The 19,330-nt window shown below is 35.3% G+C and overlaps 1 protein-coding gene across 2 annotated transcripts in view; it reads right to left on the bottom strand.

Annotated features, from left to right (window-relative positions):
- Positions 1-6,753: 6,753 nt before the first annotated feature.
- PTPN3 (protein tyrosine phosphatase non-receptor type 3) overlaps positions 6,754-19,330 on the bottom strand; it is a gene marked incomplete at both ends in the record, with an annotated part of 166,115 nt that continues 153,538 nt past the window's right edge. For both annotated transcript variants that reach the window (XM_081996839.1, XM_081996840.1), the window contains 3 exons: positions 6,754-6,831; positions 10,757-10,892; positions 11,570-11,715. In XM_081996839.1, coding sequence (XP_081852965.1) covers positions 6,754-6,831; positions 10,757-10,892; positions 11,570-11,715 — 360 coding nt within the window. The remainder of the gene's footprint in view (positions 6,832-10,756; positions 10,893-11,569; positions 11,716-19,330) is intronic.

Here is a 19,330-nt window from a genome sequence, read left to right as displayed (position 1 = left end):
AAAACCCCACCCAACAGAAAACTTTGGCTCTCCCAACTGTTATATAATTTATTTCAGTACTATTAGGCACATTTCTGTGTCAGTTACAATGAAGGTCGGTTTTAACCAATTATAACTTCTTGTTATGGATGCCTGGCAGATTTTCAAAGGCTTGGTATGACTGTCCCACTATTTGTCTTGTAGTTCTTTATTAAGGTTACACAATGAAGTGTGAAAACCTAAATAAATTACCTTTAGTACTCACTTCACAGGTCACTGGAATACAAGCATTGATACCTGTAATTTATTTTGCAAAATCTGGATTTGAAATGTATTTACACTTGAGTGCATATATTAATTCCCCACCTAATTTCCGAAGACAGTAATTTAATTTCTATTAAAAACTAGGACAGCAACAGTTACACCAGGTTTTCATTCATGTATGCAAAGCTCTGAGTTAGAAGAGCACTGATCACGAATAATTCCAACTGCTACCATGCTAACCTGCTGCTTCACTGAATCAAACAAAGCCCATGAAAATTAACACTGCTGAACTTCTTTTTCCTGGAATGAACGTAGGGCTTTGCTGTTCTTGCAGACTGATATAGACACGCTTGATCGTACTTGAAACTAGACTGCTCAGGTTAGATAATACAAATACAATCCCACTAAGGTCAATACAGACTGCTGATTCACTACGCAGGCGTTCAGTCTCTTCCCTAAGGAAGAAAGCCTCTTCTCCTTCCGTTCTGCAGCAAGGACTTCTGAACCAGGGTTGCAACCAACCCTTCTCAAGAAAGTTGAGACATCAGTCAGGCGGTTAGGTCACTGTCGACTTCTCTCTGCTGAAGCGGCCGTACTGCTTACTAGTTGAGAACTAGTTTGGTTTATGACTACGTAAGATGAAGCCACAGCAAAGAAGATACTCACTTCTAGCAGCTTGCTTTTTTTACAGATAAACTCTTTTTTTTTCCTTGTAAAAGGTATAAGCCTGTTTTGTATAGATTTTGGTAAATAGTCCTTTATTTGAAGATTCAGATTTTAATGTGGTTTTTCTTTTAAAGTATCAATTCTAGCTCAGCAGAAAACATCTTCCTACTTACAAAACAGTTATTCTGCAAAAGGCTGATCTCTTAGCAAAAGGCTGATCTCTTTGCATGTGTGGCAACTTCACTAGTTACCCAGCCACATTTGGGTTCTGTTTATGTTTCAGGAAAAGACACCAGATGAAGAGCCAAACTAATTTTTAGAAGGAAAATATTTCAGTTTTGTTTAACATTACTTAAAAGCACAAAACAGTAAATGAGGAGAGAGTTCAGCTTAAAATTATTTTCTAGGTCAGTTTGACAAAAATTAAATCTCATCAACAGTAGGGCTCTTTAGCAAAGAAATTGTTCCAAGAGAAATGATGCATTTAAAAACCAGAAAAGTGTTCTGCAAAGGGAAAAAAAAAAATCTTGCATTTCCTACCCCCATCTTTTCTGTTAAAAGCATTTTCATCCTCACAATTTTTTTTTTTTTTTTAAATAAAACCCAGGTCTTATCTGCCCTGAACAAAACATTTCCTACATGCTTTTTCAAAATATCTTTATGATTTTTACCACTGTTAGCAGCAGTGTTTAAATTCCTCAGAGAGAAGCTCAGTTCAGGCTGGTCTGAACACCAACACTGCACCTTCAGCAGGTGTAGGTAACACCATATCTTAAGCAACAGCAACATCACTTGGCCTGTCTATGACAAAGCCAGATGTACAGTTGTGGGAAACCTTGAAGAGTTTTTATAAGGTAAAACAATGTCAACTCAAGAAATGACTTCATGAAAGCCAAGAAAACAGAAGTTGAGCAACTAGCAGTAAACTGAAGCGTTTCATTAATGTCTATTAAAAATCAATGCTTTAATATTTTAAATAAGAATTTCATTAAAGATTCAAAACCTGCAGCTAATCTCAGAATAACACACAATCTAAGGCTCTTATCCAAATATCTTATCCAAGTAGTCTGCAACAAAATTAGGAGAGTCAATAAAGGTACATTACACTCTCCATTCCCAAAGCCACCTCTTAAAATGATTTTTGTCTTTAAAAAAAAGAGACAATAGTTACTAGTCTCTTAACTACAGCCAAAACTAAACAGTGTCAGTCCACACAATTTGCTTTTTCCATGATATTCTTGGTCCTCAACAATTGCTCTTTATATCAGTAGTCAAATCACACCGCTACTGTCACAGGGTTAGCCTGAGCTGAGAAATGGTTAAATCTATCAATATCACCTGCTACTCTTTCCTTTTCTTTTGGAGAAACTTTTTTTTTTAAATAAAGACAACAAATTTCAGTGATTGTGGATACTATTGTTTGAAGCTTGTACTGAACAACTGGAACATTAAATATGTTAAAGTACACTAAAACGAAATTGTATTGTATCAGATTGCTATATTTAAACTGTTAATATAACACTATTGTTAAAACAGTCATCTGAGATGGCTTAACACTATCAGTGTCAGAACTTAAATGCAAGAGAATCCATTTAATCAAAACATTATGTTTTATATAAAGAATTAATCATTCACTTGGCTTTGAACTGCCTTTGAACAAAATATTTCATGACACAACTTTACCTTCCATATAGTGTCAATTAAAAAATGCTTTTAACCAAGCAGACTAATTGCAGGTTACCAATTGAAATGCAAACATTTCCCAGCGCATGTTCTTTCTGGAAAGGCTTTATGTGAGTGAGTAAAATAAACTTGCACTTAAATGCTACATCTCAGGATATAACAATAAAGCCACTATCAGTGAAATAACTATGTTTAAATTCTAATTGATTGAATATGAAACATGCATGTCTATTTTCAACATTTTCAACCAGTGGACCATTTGTGCATTTAGTCCGACACATAAGAACACTACCTACAGGGAAGAACTTTTGTCCTGAAACGGTATCACACTATGCCTGTAATAAAGCAAATGCATAGTTCATTAGATATTTAAGAACTACAGTTCTTTTGAAATATAAATATATATTTAAACAAGTATTGCATAGTAGAAAAAAGGAAGGAAAGAAAGAGAACCAACTGTTAAAAAAAAAGTGTATATGAAAAGCTATTGCTAAATTCTTAGGTACATTTTGATTGCATATAATTTAATACCAACACCTAAAAGACAGGATTATTGAAAGCAAAAGCCTGGATTACAAAAAAAAAAAGTTTTTGTTTTGTTTTGTTTTGCAAAACACCACCACTATTCAAGGTTTGGTTGTATTTTAATGATTCATATTTCACACACCCTGTTACACAAAAGGCATTCATGGTTTATGGAACCATTTATCTTCTTTTCAATACATGGTAAGATCTGCCCCTCCCACCTCCATCTCAAAAGTGTTCCCCTGTGCCATTTCTGAAGACACTCTGAATAGGCATTTTAGTTACTCCTGTATCAAACATAAAGCCACTTAGTTAATTGTTTAGTTCTGAAGAATAAGTGTTAGTGTATTTCACAGTGATGAAACCTCAGAGGCTTATTACTCCCTCTTCATCCACTGCCATGCTAGAAATTTTGAATACTTATTGTCATGATCCCAGGCAAAAAAATCGAGGTTAAACTGTTTATGAAGGTTATACAGAATCTTGATTTCACAGCATTTTCTGCTATTTGCCAGTTGCTTGACAGTTAAAAATTTTGTGTTAGGAGTTTTAACTCCTATCTCCCTGCCCAAAAAAATCAGCTCCATCTTTTTAATTTCCTAATTCTTGTGGAAACAAAAGATGTTTTCATAATTATGCTTTCATTGCAAGATCAGACCTAAGGCATACATCATTAAGTGCAAAGTCATCACACACTACAGAGAGAAGACAAAACCCCCTTCATTCTCCCCTATGGACCCTACAGGTACATGTGCAAAACCCAGCAAGACTGAAATAAAGATGGACACAATGTACAAGATACTTGAGTAGTTAATATTTGCTCTATGGTTTTAAAAAAAACTAAATCAAATATTGCAGAGATTACTATTTTCATAGCTTTGAGTAGTCTCTCGGTGGCCAGCAATTTCAAGCAAGTTATTAAAATCCAAGTAAGAGTTCACGAATGGTATTACTGAAACCATATAAGTTCACCAGAATAAGAGCAGCATTCGTTGTCACAATATGACCATCATCATTTAAACACACACATACTAATGTAAGTCAAGCCTATACCATGTATCTTGAGAGTGGAGTTATATAAGGAATAAATTTACAGTGTTTTGGTAAATACATATTCAACATGAAGAAACATAAATAGTGACAGGAATATAGCAATAACCTTGAACACAAATAAACCATAAGTTTAATCAAGTGCTTCCATAAAAGAAACAGATGTCACAAAGAGATGCTCTAAATATTTTACTATTTATTTTCTTTCTTTTTTTCCTCCTTGCCTTTTTTGAACTATTAATTGCAAGTCATGCCAACTGCAAGGGATGACTTTGAGACATGGGCACAACAAAACTTAAAAGAAAAATTAAAAAGGAGATGTTTTAACAGAGAGGCACGTGCGTAACAAAAGGGAGTCTTTTGTTAACCACCCAGCAGGCACAGATTCTTTAGTGCCCACTAATCCTCATGTGGGAAAGAGCCACTAAGTTTTCTCACTGCTCAATATTCTCTCTTACAGCAGCAGGCAAGCTGCATTTGCACAACACTTGCATTTTTCAAAAACACTTTTCCGAGCAACACGTGCATGTCCAGTATCATTTTACATTTGGAGTCACAGACATTGAGTGACCTGAGGCAGTTTAGCAAGTTAAGAGTGAACCAGTTATGGTCTCTTGCCTTCAAATCTATGTCCGATCATGCAAGAGGATAATGATCCAAAATATTACAAAACCTTCAGTGAAAGTGAATTCTGGAATGCAGTATGTAAGAATCAGCACAAGCATATTCACCCTTCAACCTAATAAAGCCAAGAAGCTTCCCATGTTGCCAATTACCCTGCGTGTTGCAATTAAAACTCTTTCGATCAATAAATAGTAACCAGGTATCTTTACCTATAACTAATAACGTAATCTTAAAGAAAGGACCAAGTTCACTTTTCAGCTATCTCCTGGGGAAAAAACATAACCTTCTCGTAACATGAGAGATGCATATTGTACAGCTGTGGCAGTTTCTATAATGAAACTCCAGATATGAATGATAATATCCATAATACAAACCATAAATCTAAAATATATCTGAATATATGTGTGTGTGTATATATATCTCTCTCTCTCTCTAAAAAGAAAATTATCTAATTTTCTCTTTTATACACATATAAACATCCGGCTAATATGCCCCATAATTTTTTTTCCTTATTTAGGACTAATCTTTTAAATAATGGAGTTTTAAACAGTCCCTTATTTTTTTTAAAACAGTATTCAAAAATGAAGAACTATCTCAGGGTAATCAAAAAGCACACACAAAATAAATTAACATCATACAAATGTGGTTATGTTGTTCAGAAAGTCCAATTCTCCCATTTGAAATGAAATGGAGACCAGTGTACCTTAGGGTGAATTATTCGTCAATGTACAAATTCATTCTCTCTTTCCACGTAAATCTTCAAGTGAATTTAGCTGCATTTCCATAAAGCAAGAAACACAGTAAATCCGCAGAACTCTTGCAAAAGGGAGCTGTGTTTCACTGGATAAGAGCAGTTTTTTGCTGAAGGGCAGCAAGTCAACATTTTATCACATCTGAACACTAGCAACACTTGTGCCCTTGTAAGCTTCACACCTTGAATTAGCAGCAACATATTTGATGGGTTCAGTAGTAATTTTTCTTCCAGTATTGGATTAGACTACTTTGCATATACAGTAATTCAAAAGCCTAGTATTTGTGTGCAACATTAATCCACATTTACATCTGAGAACTTATAAATACACATGGAAACAAAGGCGACAGAGAATGAAACCTCATTTTAAGTTAAAATATTTCCAGTTCCACATATAGAAACAGCAGTGAAAAACAAGTATAAAGGAGACAGACAGCAGAAACAGAAGAAAAGGAGTACAATAACTAAAAATGTAAGAAGTAGGTCACTGTTAAAAGGGCAAGTTGCAATTAAAATTTATCAACAGAAGGTGTAGACTGTACCATCTGCATAAATGCTTAAATGCAGCATTATTTTGCACATCACATACAGTAGATGTGATTTCTAAGAAACATATTATAATAGCTGGCATACTAATAGATTTATGGTAACTGAATACCTAATTTCTCCAGCTCTTAATGTACAGTAGTTATACATTAGCCTTTAAAGCTCCTTGTCAGCCTTTTAGAAGTCAAGGTTACATTTCCATGATTATTTAGTGTCCCAACAAGACAGTTACAAATGTTCACCTTCAATGAGCTTTCATACAATACAATGATATTAAATACCTTCTTAAGCAGACTCATTTCAATGCTATGATTTTTTTTTTTGCTATTTCAAAGGAAACACAAGGACCTTTGTAACTTCCAAAGTGAAGGGTGTTTTAAGGCAGTAAAAGATATGTATTAAAGGTTTCCATGATTGTTTATGGTCATCTATGTGAATAAAAACATATTACACACAATTGCTCTCATATTTATCTACATGACTTCATTATACTGTACATGATTTAGCAATCTTCTTGAGAAATTTAAAGTGCCACAGTTCAAATGTGCTCATCTGTCTTTTCATGGGCTTCTAGTCCATTCTAGTTGCTTTCAGAAATAAGCCCTTGCTTTCTTTAAAGAGCAGTCTTTTTTGGGGGAAAAAAGAGTTCATCCTTCACTGCTGTGCTAACTGGAATCCAGTGGTCGAACAAATCCTTCTTTGTAAACACGAAGAATAGCTTCACAAACAAATTTGTACTGACTCTGTATAAGAAAAACCAAAAACATTTAAGGATGATTAGTTAAACTCATGATTATACAGTGGTATTGAATAGGATTAAGAGTCCCACCACTTCCTTTTCTCTTGGTCAATGGCGGGAGAGGCGATACAAAGATGGAAGGAGAAAATCCAAGTCTCCTGGCTGTGTTCACAGTCAACAAAGGTAACATTTACTCTTCTTTGAAGGACAAGCATTAAAAATCTCACACCAATGGAAACACAATCCCCAAATATGAAAGAGCACATGCTTAAATTTCAGGTAATAGGATTTATTTGTAAAAGCTATGCAAATGTATATGATTCTTCTGACTAAGTTTAACTAGTTATTTTTGTTCTTTATACATCACATCTATTTTTTGGTAGTTACTTGATTATTACAAGTATTCTAACCTTGCCAATCCTGCAGTTACATATTACTGGGCACACTGAAGTTATGGGACCAAAACCACATTTAAAGTTACCGTAAAGGATATATAGGTCCAAATGCCTTGCTAAAAACTTCTCTTTTTTTTTTTTTTTTTTTTTTGGTTTTTAAACCACCTACACTATTGCAGAAGATGGAATCACTTTATTTTCAATTTGTGATCAGACCACACACCTCCTTTGGTAACATAACGGGATCAAAAACTTTGGAATGAATATATTTGAAGAGTAGCAGCCACATTAATTCTTCTGTCACCCAACATTTTGAGCTCGTTTAGTTCTTACGTCTTTACAAATCAGATTAGTGTTTCTTTTCTGAATTACACTATTACAAAGACTTCTATGATCTTGTGATGTATCTATTTGTTACGTGCACTTAGCCTGTGAGCTTCTTTCTGAAAAGTGATACAAGGAGACATTAGCAACAGGACTAGTGCAGAACTAAAAGTCCACATAGCCTGAATAAATTTATATGACTAACACAATCCTGAGAACAGAAGATACTGAAAATTTAAAAGAACTTACAAAGATCAAAGCATACCTCTCTTCTTCTCTGAAAGTACTTTTCACTATTGTCAAAACCCCAAAATGAACACCTTTCTCCAAAGCTCCATGTCGTATGTTCAGAGAAGTGCAGCTTCGCATTTTCTAAATCCTTTTTTACATCTTTAGAATGTTCTCCCTGCTGCCCTTGTATGTCAGCTCTCATCAACTCCACAGGAGCATCTGGAAACATTCCCCTAATGTCTCCCAAAGGACAGGGCTAAAAGATAACGCTTGGACTGTGAAGGACCTTAGGTTGCATTTAAATACTAGTAGTTAGGACAGTTATTCTTGTCCACAGCCTGCAATAAGTACAGAAAAACTTAAGGAAAACCGGGGGATGGAAATTAATTTTCTGCATCTCGATTTTCCTGCCTTTTCTTTCAACCCTTCAGTCAATTACTCCCACCTTCAATATCACTCTGTTCTTTTGTCTTTATTTCTTAATTACCTTGACTTTTCTCTTCATTGTTATCGGCATTTGCATATTTCTACTGACTGAACAAGCCAAGTGTGATATTTAGCGCTCTGTTCAATACTTCTGTTAAATTCTGTGATCAAGTTACTGAACAAAGAAGAATGAGCACTTCAGCATTGCTTCCTCTGACTCAGACTACTTGTTTTCTTTGCTTTTATCTGTTGCATGTATTCTTACTGCTCACTCAGCTGGTAACTAGTTCTATTATGTATGTCCTAAAGCACTGCTTTCTGTATTGTTTAATATCTCTAACTTCTCTTTAATGGAACATAGTGGTTAGTTTTTCTTTTTTAATTTTTTTAAAATGAAAGTCCATACAGTTACATAAATTTTGTTGTAGCTTTATTACTTTGGTCAAAGCTTTTATTTTGCTGTTACTGATGATCAAATTACAGGTCTTTGAGAAACTACATTTTCACATGATTAACAGCAGACACTAAACTGACCAGTTAATAGCTCTGATGAGTCCATACTTACTGAGCATGTCCTGTCTGATATTAATTCACAGCATGCATCTGGCTATGTGTATCATCTTGGAATTGGAGCACACATGCTATCCCCACAGGGCAGCTGAACAGGCTTTGGGCAAGGCTATTACTACTAAACAATCCCTCTATTACAATTTAACAATCCCTAACGGCTTCTCCCAGAAGCCCTAAGCTGAATATCAAATATGAGCAGTGGGGCTAGCTGGAATGCAGGCATGGGAATGCGACAGAGCACCCAGGATAGATCAAAATATTAACATGCAGCTCTTTGGTATTCTGTTTTCTCACAGTTGAGTGCTTGCTTCTGTGTGACATTTACGGCACAGTATGCCAATTCTGCTCATTGGCTTTTCATGAGTATCTGCATACTTCAGAAATAACAAGTGAATTTAGTTTCACAGTATTGCTGATACAGATCATTCCTCTCCTGATTGTGCTGCCAGTGAACTGTGGAACACAGCAAGCAAAGAATCCTATTTTAGATACTCAGTTTTCCACACTCAGGGTCTGATTGTCAGTGTATTTATCACTATTCCCCATATTCTTCAGTTACATCAAACTGTAGAGTGCAAGGACAATTCCTGCTGATTTCTGTTGTAACAGGAAGCATTCGGCCTTCTGGCAAGCTGAAGTTTACTTCAGGTTCTCATGTCTGATTCTCAAAAAGACAACCACTTCTAGAAAGTTTAAGGCTGAACTTGCTCAGCTCGTTTTAGAAACTGAGGGGCAGAGACAGGTACAACTCTGAAAATCAACATTCAGCTTCCTTAAACTTGAGGCTAGTGCTTCTCATCTCATGACATCCCTCGTCATAAGCTCAGTCTCCATTTCCGCAAGGAACACGCAGGACTATTCAGACAACCGCTTCCTCAACCATACAGTCCCGAGGCACTTCCAGAGAGTGCCCTCGTACTGCAATGAACAAGAGTCCCAGCAGCATGCGTGAACAATCTCTGCTCACAGAGCATGCTAATGTTACACAAGCAACTGTAATTCCTGACACTTTCACACCCTTTGATAATGCCAGACTTCTCCCCCATCTAGTCAGTCATAATGCTAGCTCCTGCAGTCATTAACCTGTTAACAAACAGAATTTGTCTTCTCAAACTACTTCCTTCCTTCAATCAAGTGGAAACCAAGGCATTTTCTTTTGAAGATGAGAGACAGAAATGCCCAAATCAACTGTTGATTTTGTGGGGCTAAACCCCTTTACTTCCATTTGTTGTAGGGCATTCAGCTCTCTGAGATAACCCACACTTAATATTCTGTCATCCAATCTCTACTGAAAAAAGTACAACCTCCCGCCCTTCATCCTTGGTCTCTAACATCAATACAATGATTTCCAAAGCTCACACAAAATTGCCCTCATGATCTCAAATTGCCTTTGAACCGCTTCCACCTTAAAATCACCTTCTATTTTCATATTTCAGTTATTGATACCACACAACTTTTCCTGAATTTCATTCTTGCCTTTTGTTTTTCCAAACTGGAGTAGTGGCACAATTTTAAAAAATACATATATTTCTACTCCTAAAATGGCCTCTTGAAAAGCTGCTTCCTCTCTTCAAATCATACCACAAACCCTTTAATTTTACCTCCAGTTTAATAACTTCATAGAAGGCTCTGTACTAGAATGAAGAGCAAAAAAATATTCTAGCTTCTTGCAGAGAATTTAGACAAAGGACCACGAACAGATGATTTGTGCAAGTCTGACGTTGTGCATTCTAACTATTTAAATATACAGACAACATCTTTTAATCACTAGGTAAGAAATATTTACAAAAAAGTTAAATACACACCACACAAGCAAAGCAGCCTTTGCCACCATGCTACGTCATGCTAAAATGTAGGAAGCATGAGATATAATGGCAACTGAAGACTTATACAACTAGACAATTTAAAAAATGTTGGCTCTGTTTTAAAACCGGACAAGTACAGTGTATGTACAGAAAATGAAGCTTCCTCTCCATGACTTACTGATGTTTGCACCATCATAGCTCGCTGGTCTCGCATTTTTCGTACAATATCCAGCGGATAAACAGGTTGGTTTCTTTCAATTAAGCACATGGCTGTTTCCATAGTGACCAATACACCAGTGCGACCGATTCCAGCGCTGCAAAATGTAACAGAAAAGTGCTCTATAAAATTAGGTTTTTGCAATGCACCAGATTCATATCACAGTCTTAATACTAGCATTCTAAATAGCCTTAGAAATTACAGGAAGACCTTAATAAAATTAGAAGAGTGCAAAGCCTATCTGTAAAGCAACTTCAGCAATATTTCATGTCAATTACTAAAAAAAAAAAGAATTTTTATATAAATAAAACTAAAACTTCACTTAAAGTAAGTGTATTTTTAACAACTATAACTGCTTAGAAATCTAAACGTCCTGGTTTGGTATTTTTTACTGAACAAGGTAAGCGCTAATTGACTGCTCTTTGACAGGCACTTGAGCAGCAGAAAAAGAACTTTGCAGTACCATTCAAAATGAGGTTACAAGAGTGGTAGAGGATGAAAATGGAGAAGAATTTACATTGCAGATTATCAGCTCTGCAATAATTATGTGACTAAGCCATTTCACCAAAAGGTTGCAGGAGAAAGGGAGAGAAAAGAAACTCGTCCTTTAGATACACCACCAGTGCTCCTGTCGTCAACAGTGAACATTGGTATCGCAGTTTAACATTTTAGTCTAACTCAAGGAATCTCCTGTCTTGCAGACAAACTTTTCAAAGCAAATTCTTATTCTGAGGCTGAAGCAAAGCTCTAATCAGAATTTTAAAACACAAGTACCTGCAGTGAACAAGGACCGGCTCATTCTCTACTCTCTTTGGCCTCATACAGGTCACAAACTCCAAGAAGTCCATGGAGTCATCAGGAACACCATGATCAGGCCAAGCAACGTACTGGAGATGGGTGACGGTGTGTTGTTGTTCTGTCTAAAATACAGTAAAGTTTTCAAAAAGTGTTCAGTGTTATGACTTGTGTATTGATGTTTACTAGGTACAAGTCATACTTTTCACAGTTAAGTGTATTCTGCAGATGCTGTAAGATGCATATGATGCAGAAAATGTTTATCTTTTTAAAATTCAGAATGAAGTATGAACATGTAATTCTTAGAAAGCAGGCAAAAGGCATAGCATTTTCTAAATATATGAGGTACCAAGTTAATATTCTGTGATCTAAACAGATTTTAATGTTTTGAATTTATTGACTCTTGACCTATTATACCTTGACACCAATGATTCACCTGGGGAAAAATGCTACAAGACTTATGTGTAATAGAACTACATAATAGTTTAGAACAGCTTAGAAGAAACAGCTGAAAACAGCAGAAGGACTATTTAAGAACAATATCAAAATAACTGGGGTTTGGGGCTCCACAAGATCTATTCTAAATAGATATGTCTGTGTGTACTTAGAGATGCAGTTATAAAGTTGCTTACAACTTTTGCTAAATCTGGCTTCTGTTAGAAAATATATATGTTGTTCATACATACGTGTTCATTGTACATATAGTAATGACTTCTGTATGAACCACAGAAGGATATTTTTCTGTATGGAAGCAATATAATTTGTTAAAAGATTCTGTTGCATAAAGAGCTCTTCCTTTTTTTCATTCAATTATACCTAAAAACCTGATTTTACAGAAGTTCTTTCAGTTTAGCTTTTTGTTAACTTTGATTATGAAATCACTCAATCATCTTTGCATTCAGATTGAGCTCAACTACTCTGTTACAGAGGCAACTAATGATTAGGGTGGGACGGAAAAAACCTAAGATACTCCTGAGTTCTGCAGCATCATGCAACGAGGACGTCACTCTACAAATTGAGACAAGTCTTCATGTTCCTTTATTTCTTCTGCATGTTTAGCAACAGTTAAACTGTCAGCTGCATTTTATCCATGTTCATTACTAGACTTAACATTTGACACCCTACTGAAATAAACCTTTCCTTTATCACTGTAGTAGTCTAAAAGCTGGCCTCTCCCTAGTGGGCCACGCAAGAATGTTTTCATGATGCTAGTGACTTTAAAAGGTTTTTTTCCTTTTCTCTTAAATGCACAGCTACTGAAATATATGACCTGTTTTAAATGCCTTCAACTGCTTGCTTTCCTCTTCCAGTTGAAGTGGTTCCACTCCCAGGGAGCAGGCTAGTAAGATATAGAAGACAGAATAACTACTGCCTATGTACCAAGTAGAGTCCTAGGAAATGCATTTATTCCAGTCAAAGTAATTGCAGAAATTTACAGTTGCCTCCAGGAAGATGAAGATAAACAACACAGCTCAGACTTTGCTTCTTAAAAGCAGAGCCTGAGCGATCACAATTAAAAGGTCTAGCATAAGGCCCGAGTGGACAATGTAATCTAGCGTTAATGACCAAGCTCGCTGTAATACAAATTGCATTGGGATCTATCATACAGGTCATCAAAAGACCCCACAGTGACTGGGATCTCTGCAAGAAAAAGCACGGCCTTTTTCTACTCAGCTTTGCTGCCACTATGTAGGTGAGCTTGATCAAATGATTACACTTCAAATTTTTCTGAAATGCCACAGATTGAAAAAATACAAAAGCATGACAAGAACATGTCATTAAAAAGTCCTCTTTTGCAAATCTGCGCATGCTTTATCAGAACCTCTTCAAAAGGGAAATGAGATAAAGCAGCAATTACATGTAACAGTTAGAGCCGATTCTCTTAAATCAGAGACATTTGAATTACAGCATTGAGGTGAAACAAAGACTTGATTCATTCTAAAATTATCCAAGAGTGAGTATCCAGTCACTGTCCATGTGCATCAAGAACTTCAAGCCATGTGTCATGGATGAATGCCAGTGGCACAGTTGAGAACCACTGACACTAATCTGTAGCATGAAAAAACATTTTACAAGCTCAGAAAAGAGAATGCAGTTAACTTAGTTTTTATTTATCAGTAATCCAGGCTCAAATATAGCGAGTTGCATTTTTTTTTTTTTTTAAATACTTCACAGACAAGTGCAACAAGCATGTTATACAAGACTTATTTTGAGTAAAGAGCATGCTGTTAGCCCTTGGAGCTGCTTCTTTTGGTGTGAACATCTTCATTTTCTATTACGTGCCCTATTCATCCCTAGAGACCAACAGACCTGTTTGTTAATTATGTCAGGTATTGCCTCAAGCTTCCGTATAGTTTTCTAGTTATCTGTGTTTTGATATATCAGCTTTGATTCTTTTGGTTGGGCTTTTCTGAGATGATTCAAATTGTTAAAACTTGACCATTACATCACTCACTTTTCAAAATGCACCAGTATTTTAAAATACCTCATTTTTTATTAATACGTTAAACATATTGTAAAACAGTAGTTCTATTCACATATGTTAGAACTAGTTTTTTCAGTTCTAATACTTTTATATCTCATGCAGAAGACATAAAATCAATACTCTAATGAAGTCCAGATTTTTTTAAGCTATTTAGTGGTTTGGTTTTTTAAATATAAAATCTTCAAGTCTTTACATTCATAATGAAAATCAGCTTTTAAATTCAGGAAAATGTCAGCCAAATACCACCACACATGGAACTAACTTGCACTAAAAGATCATGACAGTAAAATCTAGCACTCATACATGACAAAAGTTCTAGAATTATAATTACTGGGCTCATAGTTAGCCTCACTGTACATGTCCTATTAAGAATACTTATTTTTTAAACAGACTATTTCTGCCAGACCCTGCTTTTTTGTACAAACCTGGTAAGGGAAAACAAACAGGTAGCTTCTCATTATACTCAAGTTGCTGTCCAAACCATTATTCTCTGCAAGTCATCTTAAATCGTTTCCACAAAATTATTTTTTTTGCAGTGAGATTTTTCCACGACAGTCATTATTGTAGCATCCTAATGACTGATAAATGTAGAATTTCTCTTTATAAAATCTTGACTTTTTTAGTCCTGTTTTATAAACCTAGACTTACAGAAAGTGAAATGACAAGAGTTGCTCACGACTTGGTTGCTACGTTTGCCTAACCTGACATTATACATATTGTTGTTCCAAACATATTTAATATTTTTTGCACTCACATGGATTTCAATTGAATTTATGTATTTGGTATTTACACAATTCAGCTTAACAGTGGATTCAAAAAAATGAATCCAAACAACTCTCAGACTCCATTGACACTTCTGGATTAAGTAATTTGCCCAGATTATCATCATCCATTTGGCCAACATTTAGCTGCTTCACAGTGTTGACACACATTTACTTGGCAAGCAGTTACAGAGGTCTAAGACATCATATCTGTCTCAAGTTATCTGTTACTGTCCTTCACATAATGGTTAGATGTCAGCCAAAAAAAAAAAAAAAAAAAAAAGACAAAAAAAAAGAGATGTACCTGTACCTACCCCTCCTATGCAAGTGCACAACATCTTACTGCAAATGCAACTTCATTGTGGTTAAGCTAGCATCCTGGATTTTGCTAAAAACACGTGATCTTTTTCTAATAAGTCGGCCATTGGGATTGCAACTCCTGACAAAGTTAAGGGCTGTCAGAGGTAGTGCCTTAAACGTCTGCTGTAACACTTGCAAAACAACCTCATTGTAAAGACCTTCAGCCACAAAAATATCCATTCTTCATCTTTCTGCAATTTTCAGAATTGCGTATTATATTTACACCAAAAGGTGGGCTTCCTCATTTCATTCTCCTAAAATGACTCTCCCTGATTAATAAAAGAATAGGGTGTTCTTCAGAAAAACAACAGACATAGCTTAGAATGATAATATTATATAGAAAGAAGGAAATTTAGGCTTGTAAGGTCAACCTTAATTTTGACTTTTCTTAAAATCCAAGCAATTGATCTTGCATTTCACCTTTTCATTTAATGTGCCTTTTGGTCTAGGTTATAATATAATCTTCAATTAAAAAAAAAAAAAACAAAGAAAAGAAATTTCACCATGTAGAAGTACATTAACCTTGAAATGGTCCTTTTATCTTCTAAGCAGGAAAAGGTAAGCTCTTTGCTAGTGGGCTTCACAAATATACCTTGAAAGTTGAGACTCAGTGATCAGGGTAAAGCCTAGTTTCTGAAGAGCAGATACTTCGGCAGTGGCATTTAGCATTTCATTGCACCACTGTTCCCACCTCATTACACTTCTGTACACCCTTGCCATAACACTTTTAATCTACCTTTGTTCTTTAGCTCTTTAGTATTCAAAACCAACTCATTTTCTTCTGCTAGGAGTACTTGACAAAACAGAACACTTTCAGTGCAGATACTTTTCAGAGAAGCCTTTAAAATACCTCTGCAGTGCGACAGGTCTGTTCAAGACAATTATGACATGGTCAAATTTATACAGACTTCTTTGGAAAGAGAAAATACAAGGTCTTGTTTAACGTGCAGAAGCAAAAGTTTCAGTGAACCAATCTAAGAATCTTCAACATGAGCAAAGTCAACATTTCCTCCCACAAACTGTTGCATAACATGTATCTGGCAATCTTCAAATGGCATGGGAAGTCTGAGCCCAAACAATTAAGATGTGTAAAAATTACAGAGATTCTATTTTCAGCTGTTTATAGCTGAAAGTGCTAGCAGTATAGTCATTTATGTTGCTGCTTTTGTTTCATCTAATACGAATTTAACACAGTCACTGGAAAGCTTACATGCTGGTCACTCATAAACAGAAAGATACCAGTCATTCTTCAACTTGCAATTTTACCTCCCTTCAGCAAACAGCAATACCCTTCCTTAGTAAAATAATTTATGCTTAATTTTTAATTTGTTTGAATTGCTGCATCAGTTTATTTTCTTTGTCTCCAAACCATCCTCTCCATCATTGTGACATCCATGGAATGTGATAGCCTTAAAATTAAAAAGAAGCTTCTCTCCCCAAATCTTTCTATTTCCAGTGTCATTGTCTGCACATTCATGCTAAACAGTCCACATTATGACACAAGGAATTGTCTTAATTAACCACCTTGACCTGGGTTGTTTACAAGGGGTGAGTGCTCTCTTGTGCTCACTCCTCATTCATTATAGCAATGGTATAACTTGTCTTTAAAGGATGAAATGCAAACAATTTTTAAACATCATGATTTTTTTTTCTTTTTGTTTGAATGATTTATTTTACTTAATAAAAGAAATCAGGTGGGAGAATGACAGGGCACTTCAGAAACGACTAACAAGGTGTGGCAACAACTAACATAAGATGTGGCAGAATAAAAACCCCAAAACTTGCAAAATTACTGATCTTCAAAGTTACGTGAATAATAAGCAAGTATCATCTCCACAGCCTTGCTAAGTTCCACGGCTGTGTTCTAGTGACACTTAAACTGAAATCAAGAAAAAAGCTTCTTTAAAGGCAAGGAAAAATGGGAAACCATCTGAATAAAATTGGAGAGATTTAATCTGTAATGATATGTTGCAGGGCAATTATCTTAAAGGAAATTGAATGAAAGCTTGCTTCAGGCTTCCCATGCTATTTTTTCAGTGATTAAAAAGAAATATTTATCTTGTTTCACAAAATACTGTACCATGTGATGAATTTTGGACTCACACTACACCATTTCTTTCCTTTGGTCTGTTTGTTCTGGTCTCCAAAGTGTTCTGAAGCTTTTTTAAAAAAAATAATTAAAAGTCCAACCCACAACCTCAAAAAACAAACTTTATTTGCTCTCCTTTTATTTTGCTACAGGATAGCTTTCAATCTTGGTCTTGAAAAGAAAAGGCAGGAAATTAATCCTTATTTCATTTCATGAGGCTTTGAAAGGTTACAAATATTGGTAATTGTAATTTGCTGATCTTCAATTACAGGCAAAGAAGCACACAGTTAAACTGCATCAGAAAAAACCTAAAAAGTTTCTTGTTTCTCAAGTCTTCTGAACATACATGAACAAAAGGCCAAGGGTATCATTTCATAAACTGCTCTTTTGAGTTATTTTCCCTAAAGGCAGATTTTAAATCTGTGCAACTTAATTCACAGGAAACTCTTTCACAAATATGCCTTTCCAACAGAAATCAAGTCTCCTGTGAGTTTTGAAGCTTTATCTATCTTACTGTTAAAAGCTACCTGTCTTCATAAAGACCAGTCCAATGATGCTCACATTAGCTCAGGGAATAATAAAACCTTGGTTCAAATTCAGATGACTTTTTATATATTTTTCAAAGAACAGAACAACAATATCTGTGAGAGGTAGTACATATAACAAGGAGATACTTCAGTGTTTCAAAGAGTCCTTTCTCTACGTTTTAACAAGATAGAAGGTTTTTTATTTCCACCTGAAAGGCCAAATGCAGAGAGCTATCAATTATTAGGGTCATATTTTTGCTGTATGAGATAGCTCAATGTTGAGTGTTCTTTTGAGTGTAGCTCTTCATTTAAGTGTACAAACTTGCCTTTAGTGAAAAAAAAAAAAAAATTAAAAACCCCTCAAAAAAACCTTCTCCTGACCACAACAAATACACATCCACCTAGGACTAGCTTTAGCATGCTTTTGTCTAACCTAGATGAAATTTATGCAGGCGTACACTTTTGCATTAGAAACAATATTCTCAACTGAGATTTGTCACGAGACAACTTATGCAGCTGAAGATCCTTGTAACTTTCACATCTGTTAACATGTCTACAACAGCACACTATATTCTCACACAACCTTTATTTCAAAAAGAATTAACGTGTATTTAAAAAAAAAAATTGACTGCCCCGTTCTTATCAGGATTTTGACTTATCACATACTAGTAAATAGTCACCTGAAGTGAAAACACATACTAAATACAGTCACTGGTGAATTTACTCAAAATTGTGTATCGGTTTGATAACACTAAGCAAGAAAAAGAACAAGTATTTGAACAGAGTAAACTGAATTTTACAAGAAGCATTAGCTAACCACAGTTAATTGGCAATCAATTAATTTAAGTGACTGGGACTAGGGTTATCTACATATACTCTGCAGTACTGCTTTAATGAGGTTAATTTCTTCTGTGCTGACATTCAGCTTTATCATTTACAGATTGTCTGAAAAACAGAACCAAAAATCATGCTTCTCCCTGCCTGGGTGGTTTCTCATAGCTAGAAACTGAAATACTGTAAACCATCTTAACTGAAAAACCTTTAAGTACTGGCATCTCACATGTTTATGACTATAAAGGAAATCTTAATCACATTAAAACAAATTTGGATGCACTATCAAGTGATAGATTCAGTTACAAATTTATGAGACTAAAGGATTGGTCATCTTGCTGGAGGAACGTCAATGAAACGTTACACTTTAAAACAGATACTTCCTTTTTCTTACTACTAGCAATTCTAGTAAAAGTAAAATATAATTAATTATACAGAAGTTTAAAATATTGACTAGTATTGGAACTGTAAATTAGCATTTGGTCAGTACACAGTGATTTCTTACACACGTATCTTATGATAGCACAAACCCTTCATCTTTTTTTAAAATACTTGTGAACATAGAATTTTGGAAAGGAGATGAAGAGGGAAATGGCTAAGAAATGTAGGACAACTTACAAACAAAAGCCAAACGTCATACCCTGTATTCAGGTTGTGGGAAGTCTAGATGTAATCTGAATGCAGATT

Source organism: Phaethon aethereus (assembly GCF_964289735.1).
Source record: "Phaethon aethereus genome assembly, chromosome: 2".
NCBI classification, from domain to species: Eukaryota; Metazoa; Chordata; class Aves; order Phaethontiformes; family Phaethontidae; genus Phaethon; species Phaethon aethereus.
Note: the sequence above shows the minus strand (reverse complement) of the source record. Positions and strands in the feature narration are given on the sequence as shown.